Raw genomic sequence first — 25,963 nt, forward strand, 5'->3', positions numbered from 1 at the left:
AGTGACCTCACAAAACACAGGTTTGGTAAATGCATTATCTAAGTAGCACCTTGAGGGAATTTCTTGAAACTAGTCACAGTCACTTGGCGTCAAGGATGAACTGATTGGACTTTGGTGGTAAAAGGTCACAGGTCAAGGTCACAGTTTGACCTCAGAACCCTTTTTAACCATTAGTCAAGAAGACACAATCTTGATAAACAGCGATGTAACCTGGCTGAAACTGGTCTGGGTGGTGGAGGCAAACGAGAGCAGGTGATTCTGTTTTTCCAGAAACACAAACACAGAGATGGTTTGTCCTTCAGTTAAATATAAAGTTGAATCTACATTACAGACAGGCAGACAAGATGTAGTAGTTGGTGAAATTATTAGGAAAATGTTTCTTATTAACACATCAAACACTATCAGAGTAACATTGACTTACTTTGATAACGTTGATGACATGATGATGTCGATTTAAAAGATTAAATCTGACGTTTATTCTCTTTTTAGCTTTGTTGGTCTCCAGTAATTTATTGGGTATGAGTCAGCGTGGCTGCTAAATGCCCAGACTACTGTATAATTGGTGCTGGGCAGGTACAGCAAAGTTATTTAGAGGCTACTGGAGTGGGAGTGAACCAAAACAACGAGCTAAAACAGTGGTTCCCAACCTTTTTTGGCTTGTGACCCCATTTTGACATCACAAATTTCTGGCGACCCGTCAATCAAGATGCGCCAGCTCAGATATTTTTATATGCTACATTTTATTTGAACTCTATTTATATTTGAGAAAGTAAAAGTATAGAATACAGTTGTTTAAGATTGTGTGGTGTTTTTAATCATAATTTTCAAAAGAATAATAATTAGTTAAAAAAATATTTTTATCAGTAATTTTTTATCAGGCAACCCTATTTGAATTTCAGGCGACCCAACATGGGTCACAAAAACACTGAGCTAAAAAGATAGTAAAAGGCTCTGTAGTGCAGAGGAGAACTGAACTATTTAACACTGCATTTAAATATTCTGTGTGTTGCATTAGCAATAATAAGCAGCTGACAGCTGTGGTGTAAAACATTGTTATATTTTCTGCCAACATGGGTGAAACATTAAAACACAAAAAACAAAGCTCTTCACAATGATCCAATATTATTAGTGAGTTATGCTGTGTGCTTTAGTCAAAGTCAATGTTCTCCTCCTTCCTGATTAATTTTAGTTCCTCTTCCTTCCTCTAAGGTTGTGTTGACCTGAGGTGCTTGAAATTACCCATGAAACCTGAAGTTTGTATGTACCGCCCTCTAGTGGTCAAAAAGTGTGCAACACAGATGAACACAATCTCCACAGACACCGAATGTCAGAATAAAAGTTACGATGCAGTGTCTGAAATTGAAATCACATTTATTGTTTTGTTCTGGAGTCGATTCACTTAAAACTTAACCCTTTGTGTACAGTACAGTTCTTTCCTCAACTGCATCTTTTTCTTCTTAATCGTCATTTGTCGTCTCACTTGTCTTCTTATGCACTCATACACCCACTCGCGCACACACATGCACACAGACACACTAAAACAGCCAGTTACACCAGCTGAGGCTGATTCAGGGAATCTTAAAAGGGAACTCTAATGCACCACCAGCCTCCTAAGTCACATCTCACGCAGTAAAGCAGCCGCGGACCTGTGAGAGGCCACGGCGCCGGCTGCTACTGCGTGAATGCAGAGAGGGGGGATCACATCTCACCGTGCAAAGTGGCCCCCTTTAAGGCCTGCTTATTGGAGTCCTCTGATACCAGGACGTGACAATCACATTAAAATGTTTTCCTCACGTTCAGTCACTCGCCGTCTCGCCTGCAACATTCTCACCAGCACCAAAGTTTCAGCTTGGAGAAACTAACAGATAAAAATAAAAAATACTCTAAGATTCACCTTGCAGGACTGCAAATACAGAAATGCACAGAGCAATAAAAAATACATAGCATCAAAGGTTGAAATCAAATCACACTAGAGGAATTAAGATCACTTATTTTTTTTAACTACCTTGCTATTAGAACTGCTGATAGCTCTACTAGCATCAACAGTTTCTTAAGTACATGTAGTTATATAGTATGTATCTATACTCCATAAAAGGGTCGGGGTATCGTTTGGATTGAACAGTCATGTTTCAAACACTGGAACAAACTTTTAAAAGGGCATCAGCCTACATGGACCCTTTAGTTCTCGCTTCAGTTCTGGGTTGATATGAACACACTCTGAAGCAACGTAGAAAGGGGACAGTCTGCGGACTTGAGCCTCAGACGCCACGAGGTCGGGTGCGTTTCTGCGTTTGGACAGAGGGCCGACAGTTCTCGAGAGCCCTGCTTTGAAATCAAGTTTGATTTGTGTTCGTGTTTAATTGGAATAATCTAACCCTACAGTAACAACGTGACTCCCGTGAAGCTGCTCCAGTAGCCGCGAAGTCCGTTCATACTGGGTGACCTCGCCGGCGCGGATCGCCGCTGGTCTCGGTCCATTGTTCAGTGTGGAGCCTTGGGGAACTCGAGAGCTGTGCAGAGTTTCCTCCACCATCATGTCCAATGTAAACAGCTGTTACAGAGGCAAGACAAGGAAGTAAACAGACTCTTTGGCACATCCTAACACGGTGATGGATGCATACAAGTCCGGATCGGACCACATACAGACTGGCTCCCAAAGTAGTAGGGTTCACTTTGAGCTAAGGAGGCGTCTTCCCATCAAGCGGTTTTTACTTCTGTCTGTCTCTTTAAAATGGGAATCAATGCACATTTGCTATGTATGTACACAAACATACAAACACTCACATTGTGCACACCAGTAAAAGTGCACCGCTGACCTAGTTTCAAACATTCCAAAGATCTACTTTAGCTTTAAAATGACCTAGCTTACCACATTCAGATGCATAAGAATAAATAAATAATAATTTGGGTTACATTGAAAAAGGCAGGAAGGAAATGTCAACACTGTGAATGGAAAAAAGTTGAAATGTGTAACCTTGAAACATTTTCTATGGCTCCACTCTCAAAAAAAAAAAAAAAAAAAAGCGACTGTGCCTTTGACACAACAGCAGCCCTATCTGCTGAAAACAGCAAAACCGTGGAGGAGCAACGCCATGAAGGTTGAACTTCAATGGTATGGTTACATGGGCCATATGTCTGATTGTGTTTGTGTGCATATAAGGTTTCAATAGGTGCTTTAAGCTACATTCAGGCAAAATGTATATTTTGGGGGAAAAGTATTACATTACAAAGTTAACTAGGGGGATCTTCCCTTTTTTGGGTAAGCTTCCTCTTCTTGCTCCTTCAACCAATCAGAATTCGTCAAATTTCACCCATTCAAATGGGTGTTTCAGTAAGTGCTGAGTGACAATGTCAACGTTAAAAGTGCTTTTTAACACTAAGTGTTAACACATGTTTAAAGTCTCTACCACAAGACTAGCATGATTATACATGTCATTTAATCTCAGTCAGGACCTGTCTGCGAGCCTGAGGCCAGGGCTTCCAGTGTGCTGGGAGGAATGGCCAAAGTCTCACAGGTCTTAGCAACGCACGCTTCTTAAGGAGAAGGGTCGGGTGGGGGTGGGGGTGTGTGTACTAGAGACGGGGTCATAGTTTGATTAAGAACTACATTTAACCCCTAAATCACCCAGCGAATGGGAGGAGAGGTTCAGCACCGGTCCAAATCAACGCCTGGACATTCAATATCATGAGTCAAACACAAAACATGGGTTCATCTCTCCTCATAACCTTGGACAGTTCCCACAATCCCCAGTGCGCAGATAAGCCAGGAGAGCTTCGTTCCCATGGTAACAGGACTTAGTAACAGTCTAGAAAGCTGCTTCAAAGGTGCTTGGGGCTCAGAGGACTCTTTGGAGGGGAAACACTCCTCCACAACAACTCTCTGTGAAGGCCAAAGGAAAGAAGTAGATGGACGAAAAGAAAGGCAGGAGAAAACCAGATAGGGGTAAAATGACAGTGAGCGATGAAGTTAAGCTTACACCATCTGGGTAGCGAGGGGAATGGGAGTAGCAGTTAGGGTGGGCTGCTCCTCTGAGACCTTTACTATCTCTGTGGCAGTGACGGCGGGAGCGCACTCGGCCGGGGGGGTGGGGGAGCGGCTGTTGGGAGCCGTGGTGCGGGTCGGGGTGGAGGTGAGGGCGGGCGTGGTCGAGGTGGAGCTGGAGGTAGAGGTGGAGGCTGGGGCGGAGGCCTGGACCGGGGCCGGGCCGTCGGCCGCGGCGGGGGGTTCGGTGGAGGCGGCTTTGGGCGCAGCAGGCTTGTTGTAGTTCATCTTGAGGATGTGCTGCTGGAGGTGTCTGATCCAGTCCTCCTGCACCGACAGCGGACCATGAAACTCCACCTCGCAGAACCTGATGTTGACAGAGAAACACAAGACACACACAATTTTTTCATTTTTTTATTTTTTCTGCTTGAGTGTCGTACATTAAAGGGATAGTTCAACATTTTCACAAATTTACCCATTGCCATAATCCCTGTAGTTCATTACCTATTTATGACTACAGGGATTATGGCAATAGGCGAATTTGCCAAAATGTTTAAATATCCTTTTAAATATGAGCTCTTTTGTAATGATTACGTGAATGTCAAATTTGTTTGGTATATCTGTTTGTTCAGAAATACAGTTTTTCTATTTTTTTCTCTTCCAAACTAAATGAAAAAGCTTAAAGGGATAGTTCAACATTTTGGCAAATTGGCCAATTGCCATAATCCCTATAGTCATAGGGGTAGGCTCATTACCTACCTATGACTACAGGGATTATGGAAATAGGCGAATTTGCCAAAATGTTGAACTAACCTTTTAAATATGAGGTCTTTTGTAATGATTACGTGAATGTCAAATTTGTTTGGTATATCTGTTTGGAAGAGAAAAAATAGAAAAACTGTATTTCTGAACAAACTAAATGAAAAAACGTAATGAAAACCTTGCAAAGGGCTTATTTAATCAGTTTAAATAACATTAGTAGTGCAAATAATCTTCCCTTCTTCTCAGACCATGTGGTAAACTGTAATGGTCCATACATGTAAGGCTATGAACAGTGGCATAAAGTTCTTATCAAGTTATCCATTAAGACCAGATATCATGATTCTGCCCAGGTTCAACTATAAAACAGTAAACTGTATATCTGTTTGGAAAAGAAAAAAATGTCAATAAAGAAAAAAAGGAAGCACACACAGTTAACAAGGGAATTATGCAAAAGTGTGTAAAATAAGTGTGGAGTGATTGTGACTCCAATGAAGTTTTCACAAAAAGATATTAAATACAATCTGATGGTGGTAAATCAGTGCCTCCCTTGGGAGCAGCTACGTCTGTTGAAACCTTTGTACTGTGGTTATATCAGAACTCATTCATGTTGACTGAAAATCTCAGATGATCACTATTCTCAATATAGTGCATTAGCAGTAGACGGCTCAGCGGGGGGTGGGGTGGTGACTGCTGCTTGGGGATTAAGAGACTATTTAAAATTTAGCCAGACACTTCTATTAGTGCTGCTGCCTCACTATTTTTAATGTCTTAAGTTGCTGAACATTTTCTCCGTGGCCCCTGGGAGCCCGGCCCTGACATACAGCGTTCACTCACCGGCACTTCAGGGTGTAGAGCTTACCCACCAGTTTGACCAGTGGGTAGGAGGGGGGTTTGGGCACCAGGGCGGGTACGGTGCCTGTGCGGGGGGGCTTAGGAGGGCCGCTGTCTCTCTCCGTTCCATCTGGACAAGACGGGTGCTTCAAGGGCCGACGCTCAAAACCTAAGGGAGAGGAGGAGGAGGTGGTGACAAACTGAGTTGGTGCAAAGTGGAGCCGCACCCAAAATACTTGGATGTGAGTGTATAAGTCAAGAATTCCTGTGGAGTTATTCAGTGGAAAAGTGAGTTTCAATTTCTAAAAACAGTTGAATAATCTGCAATCATTTTCTTTTCTCATTTATTTTGTACTTGCAAGGTTACTGTGGCACAGATATTCTTCAATACACCAAATATAAATGTGCCCTTTCACTACTTTATGAAGAAAGAAAAAATACATAAGACATTTTAATGTCAAAAAGTTAAAATAAAAAGCAACTCCCTGTCTCTGGAAAGTAAGGCTAGCATGATGCTGAGGCTCTGCTCCAAACATCTCATTTATTTCTCCAGGTGAAAATACCTTATTTGTTTTTCTTTCAGCAAAACCGTCTGTTTACTTGTCCTATCTCTAATTTATCCCACAGTTTATGTATCACTGCTATTGTTCTTCTGGATATTAAAAAACAGCCTTGGCAGCTCTGTGAGGCTGCTCGCTGGCTGTAGTGCCTTCAGCTAAATGCTAACATCAGTATGCTAATGTGCTAATAATGACAATGCGAACAGGCTTATTTTTAGCATGAATAATGTTCACTGTTGCTGCATTCAAGACAACTCGGAACCTGGAATCTCCCAGTTGAAAACTCAGATTTCTGACTTAAAACAAGACACCAGAATAACCCAAAAAAAAGGCGGACTGGGAAAACCTTTGCATTCAAAGTGCTTCACGTAGCTAAGGCATAAAAACATTACAAAGGGCACAAAAACAAAGAAGCATTTTTTTAATAATGAAACAGATCATTTAAAATTTAAGAGAAATATCAACATGGATTTACTGTGTTCCACAACATCAGTGGGTACAGTAATCTGTAACTGTAAGTAAATACTGTAAAATTTCATAACATTTTAATAATAATGTATTTTGGCATTAAAAATGCATTATAATCGATGTTCTACCACTGACAACTGATTCTCAGAGAAGTTGGGCTGAATTTTTTTCTCCGACTTTGCCAAGTCCAACATGAGGTGGCATTCGATTGCACTTTTTCAAGTAGGAGGTCGGAAAAATCTGAGTTGTCTTGAACGCAGCATATGTTCACCATATTAATCATCCGAGGGAAGTGTGTGTGTAACATTTACTAAATTAGCAGGGAAACAATTTAGACTTTAACATTATGTGGATTAGTTCTGCAAGTATTTGGTCAGAAAATTCACATTAATTCTTCTAATAATTGTCAAGATATTTCAGTCAAAACAACAAATATCATTCTCATGCTGTTGCTGGAGCAAAGTCTTAACTACAGAGCAGCCAGCATTGCCAACGTGCGTCTAAAACCAGCAAACCAACCTCAACAAGGTGTACAAGAGTGGCCATATGAAACTTGCAGGCACATGCACCTCACTGAGTGCACGAGAGCCAAAACAGGCCAAACCATATGCTGGATCCTGACGTACCTCTGGGCAGGCGGACATTCAGCTCACTACGTGCCACCTGTGCTTGAAGTGGGAGGCTGCCGGAGAGCCGCGAGGGGCTGGGACTGCTGCGGCTGGGCCTGATGGCGGTGGCCTGTAGGTTGGTACCACCCTCGCCCTCTGTGGTCTTGGAAGAGCCCTGGCTGACCTCGCGGCTCTGCGATCGCACCAGACTTACAGCCAGAGAAGAGGACCACTGGGAGGTGGACGAGGAGGAGGAGGAGGAGGAGGCCTTCTGGGATGAGATTGGGAGGACATGATCAGTGGCTGCAGACAGAGGTGAGATCTTATCGATGTTAACCTACGACACTTGGACACGGGAGCTGTCATGTCCTGGTGCCATGCTGGCGTAGTGTCCTAGTTCAGGGTCAGATAACATGTTGCATACCGGTGTCTCTTTCAACACATATTTCTGCCAGAGACACGAGCTGTTCAGCGAACACAATGGAGGTGAACGGTTCAGGTCCCCTGTCCCTCAAAACTTATGAAATACACAATCCAACAACTCCATAACGCTTTTGTGGACAAGCACATTCACCATGCTATGAAATAATAACATATAATTATGTAACATTACAACACATGAAGCAAATACTTGGAACTTCTTGCGCTTTTGAAATCACTCCTGGAATGTAGTTCCGGCTACGCATCTGCCTCGAATACAAGTCCATCTCGTAATGTTACATGATCTCAAAACAACATGCACCGATAATTAAAGGTAATGAACCTATCCCTATGACTATAGGCATTATGGCAATAGGCGCGACTTTGCCAAAATGTTGAACTATCCCTTTAAAGTTACCAATATCAAGCAAATGAATCAGGCTATAGGCCCACTTGATACCTTTTTCAGAGCTTTCAACCACATGTCATGGTCTTCAATGGCAATCTTTGATTAGGATAAGGACAATAACAATATTCAGAATGATAAAGGCAATGAGAAACTTTCATGTGTTGGTGAAGATCACCATCACAACAAGTGGATATTGAGGTAACATTTCTCCAAGAAAGTTACTCTGAAAACTACAAAGTCCAGTTCACCCATACAGGTGTTTCCACTTGTTTCCTGATTACTAGATCTGGTTGAACTAATGACATCACACAACCTCACTCTGGTTGGGGAGGGGGAATAAATCATCCTAAATGACAATCACCTGTGTGCAAGGTTATCAGGAGGGCTTGTTAGCTGTGGCTACTGGCTAATACAATCAACATGCATCCTACTGAACTGACACATTTTACAGTTTGAACTCTTCTGACAGCCAGTGTTACTACAACTGAGCTAAAACACTGCAGAAATGTGGCAACCAATGAACACGTGAGTACTTTCTACTGCTGTCTGTTGTATCATGGCAAAGTGAATATGTGTTCAACAGAAAAGACATCAACAACGGATACTGTGAAATTACAACGGTCATTTTGTGGGTTCCCTACAGCTAACGGTTATTTCCTTAATTGATTTAAAAGTCAATTATTATCTCAGTGAAATTGTTGACAAATGGTGAAAAATGCCTTTCACGGTTCCCTAAAGCTAAAGATTGTATCTTCAAACACACTGTTCAGTGCAAAACCTAAACCAAATACTGTTTGTTCTATCATGTAAGACAAACACAAATAGCAGACTGAGAAGTGTAACCAAGGATTTCTTAGCATGTTTGCTCCAAAAAGGATCTAATGATTAATCAGCTGTCAAAACAGTTGCCGATTATTTTCTGTCAATTAACTCATCAACGTCTAAACGGATGATTTCTTATCGCTCTGTCTGGCATTGATAAGTCCTTAGGCGTAAGCATAAAAATCAGTTCATTTTTTCCAGAATGAAAAAAACCCTTAACAATATGATTACAAGGACATTTAAAAGGTAATTCATTCTGTATGTGTGTCACATCAGAGCTCAGGGAGAAGGTGTGACAGTGACGCAAATGCACCAGAAACTAATTCATTGGGGGAAGAAAAGAAAAAGGAGAAGAAAAAAACGTACATTTTCTTCTATCAACAGCATGCCATAATTTATCTGAAGATGAAACATAAGCTGCCAGGCACCCTGGTTACTATGGCAACTATCAAGTCAATAGCTGAGTTGTTCTGGCATCTGTCCCCACAGTGATTTTTGCTGGGTGTAAAGACACAGGATCTACAGTAAGGCTCAAAGCTGTTAGACAACACGTCTGAAGCTTTCCAAGACACAAAATGTCTGTCGAGCCACCAGCTGAGGCGTGTTAGATCTCCAAACATGACGCCTATTCAAAGGCACCGCGAGGTAAAGTGAGTGTGTCAGGGAAGTAGCACAGTGGGTTATGGGCTTTTATTGTATAGCTGCTCAGCTTGGTGGGAGGCACAAGTTCTTCCACTGATATGGTACATTTTTCTTGCAAGGGGGGAAAAAAACCCACCGGTACTGACAACAGTCGACTCTGCTGGAGAGTCAGAGGCCAGAGATAAATCCAAGTGAAGCCTGAGAGCTTTCCATTCTGAAATAACACCGGCATTGACCTGAGTTATTACACTCAAATGAATTACCAAGCAGCTGCCTCTCCTCACCTTCTTGAGGGTGGAGCGGCTCCCCTGCATGTAGCTGCGGTGCATCTCCAACACCTTCTGTGGTCTGCTCCGCATCCAAGCGCTAAGCGTCTCGATAGGCGATCCGTTTACACACCACTCGGTCACGCCAAACTGCCTCAGGTGGGCTCGAGCGTGGCTGGCCAGAGCCTTACGGTTCTCAAAGTAGAACCCACACAGCTCGCAGCTGGGATCTGCAAAACACAGGGGAGGGGCGAAGGTGAGCGGAGAATGATGATGATGATGATCGGCGCGAGATTTCTGTGGAACAGCAGAAAAAAAGTAGAAAAACGGAGCTAACGACGACTCACCCTGGTGTCCGTGCTTGTCTGGGGAGGTTTTCCTTTTGTAGGAGAAATCGTGCGGCAGAGGTGAAAAAGTCTTAAGCTGATGTGGCGGCGAGTGGGAAGTCTCCGCTGACTGGGCCTCGGCAGACAGAGGCCTCTTCCCCAGTGGGGACATCCTGAAAAGCTTCCCTGCAGGTGTGGAGGCAGACGGGCCGGCGGAGCCCAGGCCCTGCTTGTGGAGCCTCGACCCCGACTGCAGCAAACTGAGAGGAGATTTACGGTACTTGGACGAGTGGTAGCCTGAAACGCCCAGACCCTCCACGTTCTCCCAGCGGGGGCTGTTGGCTCCCTGGCTCAGCTCCTTCTTCACTCCCTGGTCCGAGTGAGAGGAGGCGCCCACCCCTCTCTTGTGCATGACCTCCCTAAGGGTGTCGATGGGCGAGCCGTTGACGGACCACTCTGTAATGCCCATCTGGCGCAGGTGGGAGCGGGCGTGGCTTGAGAGGCCTTTGCGGTTCTCAAAATATTCCCCGCAGAACTCGCAGCGGATATCCCTTGTTGGCTCCACTTCATGGGCCATGGCTGAGGAGAGAGCAGAGGGAGAATGTAAATAGATTTACAATAGAGGCATAATGTATCAACCTGCACCACTAACGAATAGTAAATAAGTGTATTTCCCCAAATCTCAAACTATCCCTTTAAATCGCTAATGAATCCCTGGAGACAACTGTTGAGGATTGCATTACCCAGGTTGAGGGGGAACACATTGTCAGAGCTGCTCCAGCTACAGCTGAGAGGTTCAGCGGAGAGGCCCCCAGATCTCCCCACAGCCCCCGGCGTGGTGACCTCCAGCTGCACCGGCTCAGGCTTCAGCTTGAGGATTAGCCCGCCGGAGGACGTCGGAGGAGCCGCGCTCGATTTAGATACGGCGGGCTGAGGGGGGCTGGAGGGGCGGGCGAAGGCGAAGGGCAGGCGGCTGAGGAGGGTGGCCGAGGGGGAGGAGGAGGTCGACAGAGGGGAACGAGGGGGTCCCGGAGAGGACGGAGGCGGAGTTTTGAGAGGTTTCAGGGGAAGGGCGCAGGGAAGGCCCCGTCTTGTGATGATCTCCCTCAAGGTGTCGATGGGGGAGCCGTTGACGGACCACTCGGTAATGCCCATCTGGCGCAGGTGGGAGCGCGCGTGGCTGGAGAGCCCTTTGCGATTCTCAAAATATTCCCCGCAGAACTCGCAGCCGATTTCCTTTGGAGGTTCACCTGAAGGTTTAATATTGTGTATAACAGGAAAGAAAAAAAACATTACACCCTTTCCAACATTGTGATTATTACAGCTAAGGCCGGCTTTATGCGAAAGATTGATCATTTTACACGACAGGCGGCGGCACTTACTATGAGGAAGGGCCATGAGCTCCCCACTACTCAGCCGGAAGACCTGCATGGAGGAGGACTTGAGACGCTTGGCAGGCGGGCCAAGTAGAGACGAGGCAGAGGACGAGGTAGCTTTGGACGTGGACCCGCCTCCGGCTGTGGTCACCTTGTAGAGGAGGGAGGCGGGGGAGGAGGAGAGGCTGAGCAGGGACTGCTTCGGGGAGGAGAGCGTGGTGGCGAGGCCTCGCGGCTCCGTGCGGCCGTCAAGCTGCAACGCGGTGGCTTTGTGCTTGAAGTCGTCGGTGTCGATGAGCTGGTTCAGGAGGTCGATGGGAGAGCCCTTGGATTCGGAGTACTCCACCCCGAAGTGCCGCAGGTGGGCTCGTGCGTGGCTGGACAAGCCTTTCCGGGTCTCAAACCAGGCGCCACACAGCTGACACACAATGTCCTTGTTGGGGTCCACCTCCAGAGCTGCACACGAAAAAGAAATGACAACTTTAAAGAGGAACTATGCAAGTCTAGTCGCTTTTCCGCTGTTTTGCTAACCCTCGTCCTGACCATGTGCATTTGTTTACAACAAAGCTGGCAAGAAATCAATCAATAGAGCAATAGATAACATTATATATCACATATGATGTTACGATGTGTATATTTGTGTAGTTTAATCTGTTATAAACAACAGATTACGGTTATGGGGCGCGTTTGTGTTGCAAAGTTGTTTTTCAGCCAAGAGAAGCAATAAGTGAGACACATGTGAAAGGCAAAGAGCCTCCATTCTCCCTCATAACAAGTTAAGCCATTTATTAAACCATCACAATTACTCCAAAGCTGCTTAATTAAGGTAAAATATGTAGCATAGTTAAGCTACAGATCCTGCATAGTTCCTCTTTAACTCTCAGAGGAACAATAAGTAACTTTTTTACATAGTTACCCAGAGATGTCTGTGTGGGCAGCGACACTTACTGAGGTTGAGAGGAGCATCGTTCTCCTGCGGCGCCCACAGCGGTTTGGCTGCTGCGATGGTGGTCGGGGCAGAGAGGGTGGAGGTCAAGCTTTTCATTCCCCCAACCTTGTGCTCCGGGGAACGCAAGGGGGAAGACACCGGCAGCAGGGAGGAAATGGGGGCTTTCCTCACCACCGAGGAGGGGGAGCCAGAATGAGGCGGAGCTGGAGAGGCACCAGGAGAAGGTGTCGGGGTGGAGGAGGAGGAGGGTGGCACCGCTTTCGCCGCTTTGGCCAGGATGGAGAGGGGGATCGGCTTCTCGTCTAAGTCCATGTCTTCTAAATCCTCATCTTTCCGAGGAGCGGGAGGGGAGGGGTTTTTGGCTGAGAGGGGCTCCAGGAGAGATGAGCTTATTTGGCCGTCGACGTTGCGCTCCTTGGCAATTTGGTAGAGGAGGTCGATGGGCGCCCCGCTGCTCTCCGAGACGCTGATGCCCAGCTGGCGCAAGTGAGAGCGGGCGTGGCTGGAGAGCCCCCGTCTGGTCTCGAACTGAGCTCCGCACACCTCACACTTCAAGTTGTGGACTGTGAAAAGAAGCGAGAGCAGCTGATGAAACATCGTTAAAACGCACAGTGATAAGCTCCATCTTATACATTTTTAGAAGTGCTCGAAAATGAGCGTTCCCTTTGACACTCCCGGGTGCAGCACTGACACAAAGTTTGCAAAACAACAGCAGGTGGCCGAGGTTGTTTTAGAGGCCACAGATTTCCCAGAGGACCCGTCACCTCACTTACCCCCCCCCTGTCTACATCTTCACCCAGTCTGTATGAGCACCGGCACAGTGTTAGAGGTGCTTTTATTAGCCCCCAGATACATTTGTCTACCTCCCAGGATTTCCCCTGGGGACGACCCGCTCTGGTGTAGTTTCGCCACGCCTCGACGCTGACCTAAGGTCAGTTTTACAATTTCCCCAGTGACAGCTTTGCTGAGGGCTTTGCTGTAGCAAATCCAATCCCTTGTCAACACTCTGGGGTCAGCGCTCCCATATTTCTCTCTCACCCTTGGTGTCTGCATCCTCCCCGGGAGAGAGGCTGTCCGTGTCCACGCTGCACAGCCCTGTTTTCCCGGGGCTCGGGCTCAGACCGTCCAAAGCTGGAAGCCGCCGCAGCTCCTCCTCATCGTCTTCCTCAGCTGCTTCCTCCTCATCCCCTAAGACATAAAACACAGTATCCATATGAGTGCAGAATTGCCATGTTAATTAGGACAATTAAGTGACTGTGATAATAAATCACCTTAAATGAATGATGGTGTCTGAGGAGTGTGTCTCACGACCAGACTCAATATTCTGTTTCAGCCTGTTAAAGCATATCAGTGTGTTTCTGAGCGCCTTGAGAATAAATAAAAGACGCAGGCTGAGAGCAGAAAAATTAACTCAGTCTCCAGAGCTCATTGCCTGTGATTTCTCAGTCCTTGCAATATCAGCGCATTGTAGCGTCTTCAGTGAGGAAAAATGTGCATGAAAACAATTCAAGTGATGAAACCCCTGTAACAAAACTACTAATTGCACTACAGTGTGAAACAAACATGGCAGTGCTGGTTCCCCGCAGTCAGGCATTCCTGGGACAAAAGTGCCATTTTCTGCGACAAATCGGTAAATCAAAAGAGACGTGGAGACAGACAATGCTTTTTGTCTGGTGGGCGGCTCTGCGCTTGTCAGTTCATCTCTTGACTGTAAAAGAGCGGCGATGTGACACCTCGGAGCGCAGCGTTATAACACCAGCTATTATAACCGAGACAATACTAAATCATCGGCGGAGTATTTATTAAAGGAAACAAAGTGGCAAAAGCGCTAACTTGACTTTGTCTCCATACAGGCAGAGAAACGCTGAGCAAAACCCCCTCGGATACTTCCAAGTAAAAAAAAAAAAGTGATACTTCGATTATACTTCGTTGATCCGGATAAGTTGTAATAAGATTACGGACCACGGCCGCTTCCAGTCCGCAAAGTTCCCACGTTTCGTGAGCGATCCAACTCTTATAGTTTAGTGTAAAAACATGCAAAGATGCGTGCACTTGAAAGCACAGCGTGTCCTCTATCAAAAATCAAAGCAAAGTAAAATGGCGAGGATTGGGCAACTGTAGGTAATTTTAGAGATCCTGCAGCATTGAGAATTCTGGACGTCATCCCAGACGTGCACAATATATATATTTAAAAAAGCCCCTCAGACATTAAGAAACACACCAACTGTAACTACAGTATCACAACAGCCCCAAATCACCACAATTTACACCGCGCGTGCGACACGGGAGCAGCCGAAACAATAACAATGACCAGCTTTGTGAGCTTTTTGACACGCATGTCATGGGGGCTACCTGCATGGCTGTGCGCGACACTGGCTTTTCTTTACGTGCTCTCACATGATAAAGAGTTTTTTTTTCTTTCTTTCTTTTTTTTTAATGGCTGTTGTCTGGCCACAATGTGACAGAAGATGCGGCGCCAGACACACGCGCAGTGTAAAAAACGCCGCCGTGTGATCCGAGGGGCACGCGGTGCACGGGGAATTACAGCGCGCGGTACTCACCGGTCCGCAACCGCAGTGCATCGGACTCCCGGCTGCTGGAGCCAGACAGTTTTTCCGCTATTGTTTGGGTCTGCGGGGAGGTGGAAGCAGCCATTTTGCCCCCATATGCACCGCTAAGCTAAGGCGTGACCAATCGAGTGGAGGCGGAGGTTGGGATAAATGCAACCGAGTGCCACATCAACCACCGGCATCAGTGACTCGCTCTCTCTCACTCTCTCCCCAACACACACTCACACACGCGCGCGCGCACTCACACACTCACTCTCGGAGGATTTTTTTTCTCTCTCTCCACCACCCTGATTTCTAACACTTCACACACACACACAGGGCACAGCGTCCCGTTTTTCTTCACAGTGAAAACATACAGGTGCACTTCCAACAGCAGCATCTGAGCTCACAGTCTCCCACTGGAGCATCACTAAGTACCACTAATAGTCTCATCATTTAAGAAGCTCTGTCTCCTGCCAAGTCCAAGCTCCCAGCTCTAACAGGACCCACCAGGTAACAACTGTCAAACATCAGCACACTGACAACACACCTTAAACTTATCACACTCTACTTTTTTAGGGATGGATCAATAATCAGAACTTACCCTCACACTCTTCTCCACCGTCCTCCTCCTCCTCCTCTTTCCAGCGCTGAGGAGATGCTGGAGGCAGCACGTCAGAGGCAGCAGGACCACTCAGTGGCCCTTCGCTCGTCTCCCCCTCCAGCTTTACCTGAGCGACTCCCTCGCCTTCCTCTTCCTCCTCATCCTCCTCCTCATCCTCATCCTCCTCCTCATCCTCCTCGTCCTCCATGTGTGGTGAGCAGAGGCTCCGAGGGGGAGCGGTGGGGATTACAAGGTCAGGCCTGCTGGAAAACAACTCCCTCAGGATGTGGATCGGCGAGATGGTCACATCCCAGTTAGTGATGCCAAAGTCGCGGAGGTGGGCCCGAGCGTGGCTGGACAGGCCGGCCCGGGTGTCGAAGCCGGCGCTGCAGAACTCACAGTGCATCACACTGAATGTGTCCGGGTCAAAGTTGGCAACTGAGGAGAGGACAGCCAGTAGGAGAGGTTTAGACAAGTGCACTACAATACTTTATCTGTGGTTCTCAAATCTTCTCAGTTAATGACCACTTGAATCAAAGGTATTTCTTCTTCTGGCCTCATTACTGGGTGCACAGGTCATTATGACCAGTTCAGTACTTTTCAAAAATTTCCCTCCCCTCAATATTGGTCCATCAGTCACTGATTCACCACACTGGCCCAGAATGAAATTCCTCAAAAACTAAAAACTGGTGCTCAGAGGATGAATCCTACCAACTTTAATGGGCCGATGATTTTCCCACGCTCCTAAAATGCCTCATCAATATCTCTTGTGCCACCATCTAAACCACAATCAGATCAAACTAATGTCATTCTCATCGCTCTCTGCTATACATTTGATACTTAATAACATGCTAACACACTAAACTACATGATGAAAATGGTCATCTCACCTCCTAACATCAGCATGTTAGTTTATCATTTGGCATTCTCACTTTCAGCTTGACTGTAGATTTAGACCCTTTTTCTTATGTTTTTTGAATAATGTGTGGATTCATGAAGAAGTTAAATGATCCAGTAATCAATAAGAATTAAAAAGAAAAGTGTAACTTTGTGCAGCATAAAATTTCCTTACATCAAGATTCATTCTACTTTTAAATGTCAGCTTGGCCTCTGTTGCACGGACACACCCTGGATCAGGGTCATTATTCTTTCTGCATATTTGAAGACAAAGACACAAAAAAGGCATTGTCTGCTACAGTTACGAAATCTGCTCAGACAACATGCAACAAGCTGCTGACCTTTTTTTTTCTTCTTCTGATAGGAGAACTTCTTCTCAATTGCATTGACTTCCTCAGGGGATATGAAGTGACGCACATTGTAACTGACGCCCACTCGGTTCAGGTGGCCTCTCACGTGATTGGCGAGCCCGATGCCATTATGAAATCGATCGGGGCAGTAGGGGCATTTCCTCTCCACGCTCTTGAGCGCCTCCGTGTCCTCATCAATCTCGTCTTTGTCTTCATCTAAGATGCCCTCTGACAGGAAACGTTGCACACGTTCCTCGTCAATGTCGTCGTCGTCATCATCACTGTCAATTTCTGCGGGAGCCGCAGTCACCCGGGTGCTCCTCCTCAAAAAGAAAACCTTTCCATCTTTCTCCACTTCCTGCTTTCCTTCGTCCTTCACACTCTTCTTAGGTGGGAGTGATAGTGTAGCGCCCTGCTGTGCTGAACCGTCATCTATCAAGAAGAAATAAATCAATCTTCAATAAACAAACATGTCTTTCTCAAACTGGATCACTGTTAGGTGAGAGTACAGACCGTACATACTGTATGTAGAGCCTGACCTAATTCACCTCTTGTGTCAACCATATCTCAACACTTAATAATAATAATAATTCAGATTTATTACAACCTGGGTTTTATTTTGTGATTTTAACCATTAACCCTTGTTAGTACCTATTAGTAACAATCAAAATATAGGCCTACTCGTCACATTAACTGCTGGCATATTGAAACACAGCCACATGGCAAAAAAATGCAATGGGGCAACATACTATCATTTTATTAAGTGTATTTCACCTGGTTTGTTCATTTGTTTACACATTTATTTTTGATATCATCTCCAGCAGTTGGAACATAGATGTGATTTCACATTATTAACTTGTTCACTTGCATGGTGGGATTCAGACAAAGTGGGTTGGGGGTTGGGGGGGGGGGGGTATTAATGATTTCTATTGACTATCACTGTCTTGCTTTTAGGAAATGCTGCTGCTCAGTAACAGTTGTCGGTTGATAAACTGTACAAAAGCGATCCAGGCTAAAGTTCAGATTTGTATCAACATGTCACAGTTAAGAGCCTATCAGCCTCTTTGCAGCTTTCTTCTCTGGGCAGCAGTCTCTACAGTAGTAATCCAACTACGCCCCGGCCATTTTCAAGATTACATGTTCAGGTGAAGCTATTACAGTTGTGTGTACGTCACATTACATGTTGCTTTTGTTGAGGTAAAAAGAGAAATAGAAACCTTGCTGCACGCATGGGCCTCGTGACTCTTATTGCAGCTCGAGCATTGTCATTATCGACCGTCAGCTCCAGAGATAATAAATCATCTGACTCTTTGGTGATGACATTCAACAACCAAGGACTCCTCTGAGCAACTGACTGAAGATCTAAAATGAATCTAAGTGATGCCTACAAAGTAGGGAAGCTATAAAAAGATATCACAGTGCTTCCAGTTTGCAATTTTCAGTGTCCGAAATGTCATTAAGAAAGAGCAGTTAAGGGGAATTGTGGAAGTCATGACAAGATTTTCAAGACCAAGAAAACTTTTAGATAAAACTGCATATCTGCTGGACAGAGAGGCAAAGCTGAACACCCCCAAATGACTGCAGAGGAGCTGCAGGAAGGTTTAGCTGACACGGGGGTGGTGGTGGTGGTGGTGGTTCACCGTCCCACTGTGCAGCGTTGATGCACAAACAGGGTCGACATGGAAGAGTCATCAGAGCAAGTCTTACCTGCGACCTCTTTGCAAAAGTCATCGTCTGAAGTCTGCAAAGCAACATCTGGATAAAGCAGAGATGTGGGGGTAGAGAGTTTCTTCACTGCTGGATGTGTGCAGATGTGTTAGTATTTAGAGATGTTTGTTATTCCCTCTGTCCACGCAGCCACTGTCACCCAACTCAAAACAGAATATATTCACCATCATGTTGGTGAGATCCTGTTCCCTTTTCTCCACAGACACCTTTGGTTCATCTCCAAAATGACTCTGCCTCATACAGATGTTGCTTTCCAGACTTCAGATGTTCACTGTTGTTATGCGGTGGCAGGTGTGGTTTTCCTTCTGATGTCTCATCCATGTAAACCGCGTTAGCTGCTTCACGGCTGCACAATGGAACTCTGCACCACTTCTCCTGTTGTCAGCTAAAGCTTTCTGCAGCTCCTATACAGTCAAATGGGGCTTTACTTTGCCTCATCTGCCCAGCTAATCTGCAGGTTTTATCTGATCCACATACATCTACCTGGATTTATTCAAGGTGAGAGCAATTCTCGTCCAATACAGTCTCTGTTAAATTCAGTGAGTATCTCTTTCTGCTCCACTCACTGTGCCTGGATTTCAGGGGCACAAACTCTTGAATACAACCGTGTGCTAACACATCTAGATTTATGCTTGATTATTTATACACACCCTGACCAGAACTCGTCAATTTTTGTCATAAAAGGACAATAATGTCGCCGGAGGAAAGCAGTATGCTGACATACCACCACTTAAATGTTGGGAAACAATTGTCTAATTACACAGCAGCAGTTACGCAGCATTCATTTGTAGACAAGTTTCTGGCGCCCTGTCAGCGCTAAAAGCTCCACCAACTTTGTCCATCTACTGTTTGGAGTTGGGCAAGTTGTGTTTATCTGAGGGTTTTTTGGTGAAAATAGCTGCCTGCTGGGTCAGGGAGTGAATCAAAATATAACAGCTGCAGGAAAGATGACCAAAACAATGAGCTTAAAGCAGCTGACACCTCTCTATGTAATGACAAGGGGATCTGTTGTAAAGTAGAAAACATATAGTCATTAAACCTGCTGTTATCATAAAAATATTGATTAGAGCACCTGTAATCTTAAAAGGATAGTTCAACATTTTGGCAAATTGGCCCATTGCCATAATCCCTATAGTTTTAGGAGTAGGTTCGTTATCTTTAATTGTCAGTGCAATCTATTTTTAGAACGGCGGAGCAGAGCCGCGAGCTGCTCATAGCTACGCTACGGAGGCTCATGGGATTTCTTGGTTTCCCTCATCAAACTCATCAAATACACAATCCAACAACTCCAAAACGCTCTTGTGGACAAGTTGTGACCTGCACATTCACCACGCTATGAGATAATAACGTAACGTTACGAGACGGAGCAGCTCACGGTTCAGCTCCGCCATTCTAAAAATAGCTTGCATAGCTAGGGATTATGGCAATGGGCCAATTTGCCAAAACGTTGAACTTTACCTTTAACTGTCTCAGGTTTCCCATTACTTGAGTAACAAATTAACATATAAATCCAGTAACTTGGTCTAACCAAAGAAAAAGTGGTCTTGTGTCTTCAGTTTGACTCTCACCTGTGTTGGATCGTGCTCTAGTGTGGCGTCTCACTCTTCCTGATGAGTTGGCCTCTTGGTGGGACACTTCCGTGTCATATTCATTCTGCTCCTCGTCTTCTTCTTCTTCACTCCCAGGTAGCTTGTCATGGTCCAGTCTGGGATGAAGCTTGGTCAGATCAGTCCAAGCCTTTCCTCTCCTTGTGAATCTCCTGTTCTTGACACACTTGAAGACCACCTGGCTCGAGGGCCGAGCTGCAACGCTGTCTGGCTTTGTGCTGTCCTCGGAGGGAGTGGCTTCGTCCTGGCTTTTGCCTCGAGCTGCGTCGGGCAGGGATCCAGACCCAGAGAGGTGATCCGAGTCGAGGGTGGGTTTAGAAATTCGAACACCTACGTTGGACTTAGGATGCTGGCCGCTCTCATCAGCCTGAGCCCCACTGACGGAGAACTGTCCCGGGTGAACAAGTTTCTGATGTTCCCTCAGGAGGGTTTGACTTGAGGTCAGGAAGGCACAATGACCACAGGCCAGGGAAGTGGATGCTAAACATGACGGTGAACCAGGAGGTGGGGAGTCAGCCTGGAGACTGGGCTTTTTTCTGTTGTGGGTCTTTGAGTGATTCGCCAGCGCCTGGGAGGTTCTTGTGCTGAAGTTACACTTGGTGCAGAAAAAGCGACGGCGATAGGCAGAGACAGCTCGAGCCTGGGCCGGGGACTGAACTGAATTTGGAGGAGCCGTGTCCGAGTTGACAAATGGCGGGTTTGCTTCTGGTGTTGCAACTGGGTTCGGGGTAAGAGGTGGAGATGTGACTATTTCTGGATCTGACATTTTGCCTGGAATCGAGACTGGGCTCGCCTCTTGCCTAACCGCTGGGTCTGGACTTACACGCTTCACCGCCTTACTGTCCAGTGACTGAATCTCTCTGGCCTTACCGCTTTCATTCAGTTTCTCAATCTCCTCCAGGATCTTCTGACGGGATTCCTGGTGCCTCTTGTGGTGGTCGGCCAGCGCCAGACGATTTGGCAGGTTCCACCCGCACTCCAGACACCGAAAACGGCCGCCCTTTCCCAAACGTCTGCCGCCCCCCGAGCCGCTCTGACAGTGCTCGACCATATGCTCCTGCAGGTGGACCTGCTTTTTGAAATAAATGCTACATTCCACACAGGTGAAAATTTCTTTACCTGGCTCTGCCTCACCCTCCTCCTCCTTGTCTCTCTTCCCACCTCTGTCTCTGAACTTTATCGGCTCCTCCGCCGCTCCGTCTCCGAAGCCGACGTCCTCGAAATCATAAACCCCTCCGCCTTGACTCGGCTGTGCCTCCTCTGAGGTTTTTGATTTTTGAAGACTCACTCCGGCCTGCTGGCCAGTCTTGGGTAACGTGCGCTTCAAGGTGCCAAGTCCAGAGAAAGGCCTGAGCAGCACCCTCTTCTTTCTGCACCGCTGAATGAATGTGCAATGAGCCCAGGGGGCAGGAGGGGGACTCTCGGGGTCTGAGTCTCCAGGGAAGGTGTACACATCTCTCTCAGACTCCTTGGTTTCCTTTCCCTTGGGCCTTTTCTCTCCCTCATCTCCCACACTGTTTTCCGCCTCCTCCTCCATTTGGCAACCTTCCTTTAGTTTTACTTTGGACAGAAACAGCTCAGCTCCCTCAGATACATTCCAGACTTTGCTGTCTGCCACTGAGAGGGAAAAAAACAGAGGAATTATGAATGAAAGGAGTCTTAAGAGAAAAGGAAAGATACAGAGTGTGCAGGCAGATTGTGTTCCCTCCTCATAGCACTTACATTCTGATAGGCCGAGCTGAGATGTATTTGGCTCTTCTGTCTTTGTGCTCTCAGTGTTGTCGTCCTGACCCTCCTCAGGGGTGGATGAATCCCTTTTACTATGCAGCTTTTCAGCTTCTGCGTCGTCCTCACTATCGAGTCTGCGCAGCAATGGAAGGAAAAGACATTAAATTAAATTCTGCACAAGTGAAGGGTTAGCATCACTGCCTGGAATAAATCACTTTGTTACATTACATTCATTACACATCATGTGGAAGCTCTTATTTCTTATTCTCAGCGCCATAATTAAGCCTACTATTGAGAGCACTGAGGTCACGTCCTTGATATTTCTTCAGGGAATTTTGTGTGTTTTAGCAAACTGGGTATAGTGTAATTATAAGCATTCACATGCTGGGAATGTTTTACACTGATTCCAAAATTTGCTCCCTCTATTTAAGGTTGACTGCTTATAGGTCAACAGAATAAATGAAGATTTTTGTGTGTTCCCACCACGATTTTATTGTAGGCAGCGTGGAAAAGGCTTTAAAATATCATTTTGGCCTTCATGCCGGGAAATGAAACAGTAGTGCTTCACTTTACAAGTCTGTAATTTCCTAATTAAAAAGATGTTTGCCGAAAAGCCATGTAATCTGGAATTTGGAGCAGTAGCAGACATTATTCAGCTGAAGCAATAGCTTGTCATGTTTGGAAAATGCATTTGTTCACTCATCCAACCAAGAAAAGACTGATACCGCTCACGGATTTGCCTGTTATACAGCAGCCAGTTAGCCTAGCTTAGCACGAGGACTGGAAACAGGTGAACAAACAGCTAGGCTGGTTCTGTCCAAAGGAACCTACCAGTAGTAGAAGTAAAGTGTGTCCAAGCAAATTTCCGTTAGATATTTTATATTTTATATTTAACATAGAAGAATACATAATTGAATGGCCCCATCACTAAACGTATGTACCGTGTCATGGGTAGGCTGTACAGTGTGGGAATAAAGGTTGGATTTAATTTAGTTATACAAATTGTCACAACATTACTACTATTTATTACTGACGGAAATTTTCTTGGACACACTTTATATTCTTTAACACCTAATACCAGGTTTAGTTAATCCGTGCAAAGAGCAAAGAGTAAAAACAACATGTAGTTTTATGGAAGTTACAAATGAGACTGTTTATTATCTAGGATCTGACACACACAGCCCTCTAGCTAGCATCCAGCTAACATCTGTACAGTTGATATATTGTCTGTTTCAAGCACATAAACATACTCAAACAACAGCATGATGTTCAAATCAAATTTACACTTGATTTGCCTCACTTTGTGTTAATTGCTGAACTTAAGTAGCACTGATGGACAGATTTTGGTGCCTTGGACAGAGTCAGACAGGCTGCTGCCAGTTTCCAGTGTCTGTGCAAAACCACACAAACTCTCTGCAGCTGAATATCTAGACAGAGATGAGAGTGGCATCAATCTTTATTTAACTCTCCTAAACAGTCTGAATAGACATGTTTTGATAGCAATATATATCTATTGCTTTTATTTTTTGGATTGTAGTTGTTTATGGGTGCTGGAGGGCACGATGACATATTACCCCTAGCTACTGCCTTAATGCTTTCCAAGCACTGATCTGATTTGTGGTGTCTCTCTACGACAGTTTCCTCCTCCTCTGTCTCCTCCTCACCTTAGTCCAGAAGAAGGAGATCCTGGGCTGTGAGCAGCCAGACCATGAGGGTTAGAAAAGTGCTGTAGCTCCTCCTCTGACACACAACAGCACACAAAACACACAACCACATCAACATCACTCCACAGCTCAACAGTTAAAATCCACAGTCAAAAATACAGTACTTAGAGAGAGAGGGGGGGGAGGGAGTTACAGGACAAGCAGACTGAATAACATTTACAAGAGTAAGGGGGACAACAATGATAGGTACACTGATGACTTCATATGTTAGCTGAGTTCACCTCTAGCTTTGCTGCAGAGTGTAAACACACCTGTGCTACTCTTGAGAAGAGTGCAACAGGTGTCCAGCAGATATTAAAGCATGTGTTACCGTCTAGTGTTTCCTTCTCAGAGTCAGAGTCCCAGCTTAGGGAGGAAGGAAAGGCTGAGGACCTGAATCTCCTCTGTGCGTTCTTCCCCGGGTCCGCACTGGGCTGAGAGCCCTCGGTCTGCACGGGGCCCTCGTCTCCATCTTGGCCCCACGAGCATTTGGCAGACATCAGGCCGTCCCTCACATTTGGAGAACATGAGGACTGGAGGAGGTGACGACAAAACCGTTTACAATCTTAACGTCGGGATGGGGACATGATGAGTGAATCAGAACCATGCGTCGACACTGACAGCGTTACCTGTAAGGTGCAGCTGAGGAAGCTTTGTGCTGAGGTGAAGGGTGGGGGGCCATAACTGGTCCCTGGGGTCAGCGGTCCCTCTGGCTCCATAGTCCCCCAGAGAAACAGTATGGAGTCCCACTGGTGACCAGCCTGCCTACATTGTGCAGCCTCCTCTGCTACTGGAAACATTCACACATGAGCACACACTAAACCAAAAATAAAAGTTTGTCAAGTTGCACACTTTCACTACTCACTGTGGGAGAGTGCATGTACATATCATCTCAATGAGTCACCTGGTTATAAGTAAGAATTCAAAAAGCATGTCAGACAGTAGGAAAGTGTCAAATCTGCAGAGTCTGTCGTGTTTCAGCTGCCCTCACTATTTTTTTTTTCTCCTGCTGCAGTTTTTACGGATTGTCTGACCTATTTTCACAATATGTCTAGTCTTAAAGAATGAGATGGTGCGCCCAAATGGTTACATAAATAAGTGGCCTTTATATTCAGGCCCATATCCTCTCCTGCTGCCCCTCTAAAAAAAAAAAAAAAAAAAAAAACAGAACCAGGAAAATGTCCGGGTACATCAAGGTGTCCCACGGGTTGGCCTCTGTTGCTTCAGAGGACGTGTCTGCTATCGATCCAGTCGCTGTCAGGTGAAATTAAACACAATGCATCCATGCACGGAGCCCTTTATAAACCCCACGCGCCTGTAAAGTGTAGTATTTTAGTGCAAATACTCACTGATTTCGGCCTGGTTTCTTGTTGCGGATCGCAGTGAAGGGCTGCTGCCTCTTCAAGCACCGTTCGCCATAGTTTTGAGGACGGAGCTGCTGAAGCTTTACGCCCCGAGACGATGCTCGTCACCGGGGTGGACTGCTCCCATGGACGAACTTGCTCTTTTTTTTTCAATTCGCTGCTCAGGTTTTTGCATGGATCCTTTGGAGATGCCAGACAGAGGACTCCATGTTATTTGGCTTGCGGGCACGCCACGGCAGCGTACGTAACGTCGACGGGGAGGGTGACGAGAAGAGTTTGGACTCAGCCAGCGGGGCCAAGTTTATTAAGTTCAACTTTTTACGAGAGCCTCGTTTACGTCCTAATTTCTACTATGCGATGTTTATTAATGAGAAAAGCTTCCTGCTCCGGAGAGTATGTTGGTGACACGGTGACTAATTAGTTCACGAGTGGACCGTGTGCACGGGTCACACTGACCACGGTTATTGACTGTGAGGATTATTAATAAAAACACAGGTAGAGTGAGAACTGTCATTTGTGCTAATTTATATTTATTTAACTGTATTTCCTCAAACCTCCATGTTTACCTCAGCAGTAAATGCCGTGTGTATAAAACACTGTGCACGCGCTGCTGTCGGTCTGATTTAATTACAGGTGCGTTGAGATTTAATTTGTTTATCTAACAAAATTCCCTAAATGCTAAAAATCAATAAACAAGCTCACGTCTGATTTTTACACGGTCATCTGGCGCCCTCTACTGGACACTGCTGAGACCATGCGTTCAGTCATTTAGTCAATAGTAGACTAATTAGTAGTTAATAGTAGCACAGCTGCAGTGTAGAAATATTCAGCTAAAAGTACTGACACCTTTAACTGGGTATATTATTTTGTTATTGGCTCAGATTTCACACGTAGCTCATTTTGGACCCAAAAATAGAACTAATTGTCACAGAAGGTTTTTCACCATACATCATTTCTATGAGGTGTCTAGAACAACATACTAAAAGTCCTAAGAAATCCTAGTTGGGGAAAT

The 25,963-nt window shown here is 45.7% G+C and overlaps 1 protein-coding gene across 6 annotated transcripts; it reads right to left on the reverse strand.

The window, feature by feature from the left end:
• Window positions 1-1,354: 1,354 nt before the first annotated feature.
• wizb (WIZ zinc finger b) lies at window positions 1,355-25,188 on the reverse strand. 6 transcript variants are annotated; one of them, XM_085784935.1, is made up of 17 exons: window positions 24,937-25,188; window positions 24,217-24,374; window positions 23,919-24,120; window positions 23,549-23,624; window positions 21,879-22,018; window positions 20,118-21,773; window positions 16,813-17,253; window positions 15,575-16,012; window positions 13,460-13,609; window positions 12,421-12,984; window positions 11,479-11,928; window positions 10,840-11,346; window positions 10,118-10,675; window positions 9,789-10,000; window positions 7,230-7,482; window positions 5,579-5,744; window positions 1,355-4,349 (listed from the first exon to the last, which is right to left on the reverse strand). In XM_085784935.1, the coding sequence occupies exons 2-17, from the start codon at window positions 24,304-24,306 to the stop codon at window positions 3,974-3,976; spliced, it is 6,279 nt and encodes a 2,092-aa protein (XP_085641061.1). In that variant the 5' UTR covers window positions 24,307-24,374; window positions 24,937-25,188; the 3' UTR covers window positions 1,355-3,973. The 6 variants fall into 6 exon arrangements, with proteins under 6 accessions (XP_085641061.1, XP_085641059.1, XP_085641060.1 ...); XM_085784933.1 differs by having other exon boundaries at window positions 24,217-24,377; XM_085784934.1 differs by having other exon boundaries at window positions 24,217-24,371; window positions 24,933-25,155.
• Between the last annotated feature and the right edge of the window lie 775 nt (window positions 25,189-25,963).

This window comes from Trachurus japonicus, chromosome 8 (genome assembly GCF_045865225.1).
Source record: "Trachurus japonicus isolate A0001 chromosome 8, Traja_1.0".
NCBI classification, from domain to species: domain Eukaryota; kingdom Metazoa; phylum Chordata; class Actinopteri; order Carangiformes; family Carangidae; genus Trachurus; species Trachurus japonicus.

Excerpts from the sequence above, each read along its gene's own strand:
- wizb (XM_085784930.1), bottom strand. The coding sequence starts at position 24,387 with ATGTTTCCAGTAGCAGAGGAGGCTGCACAATGTAGGCAGGCTGGTCAC. Across the intron at positions 7,483-9,788 it reads GCCGCTCCACCCTCAAGAAG|AAGGCCTCCTCCTCCTCCTC; the intron begins GTGAGGAGAGGC and ends ATCTCATCCCAG. Across the intron at positions 5,745-7,229 it reads GAATGTCCGCCTGCCCAGAG|GTTTTGAGCGTCGGCCCTTG; the intron begins GTACGTCAGGAT and ends CCTCTCCCTTAG.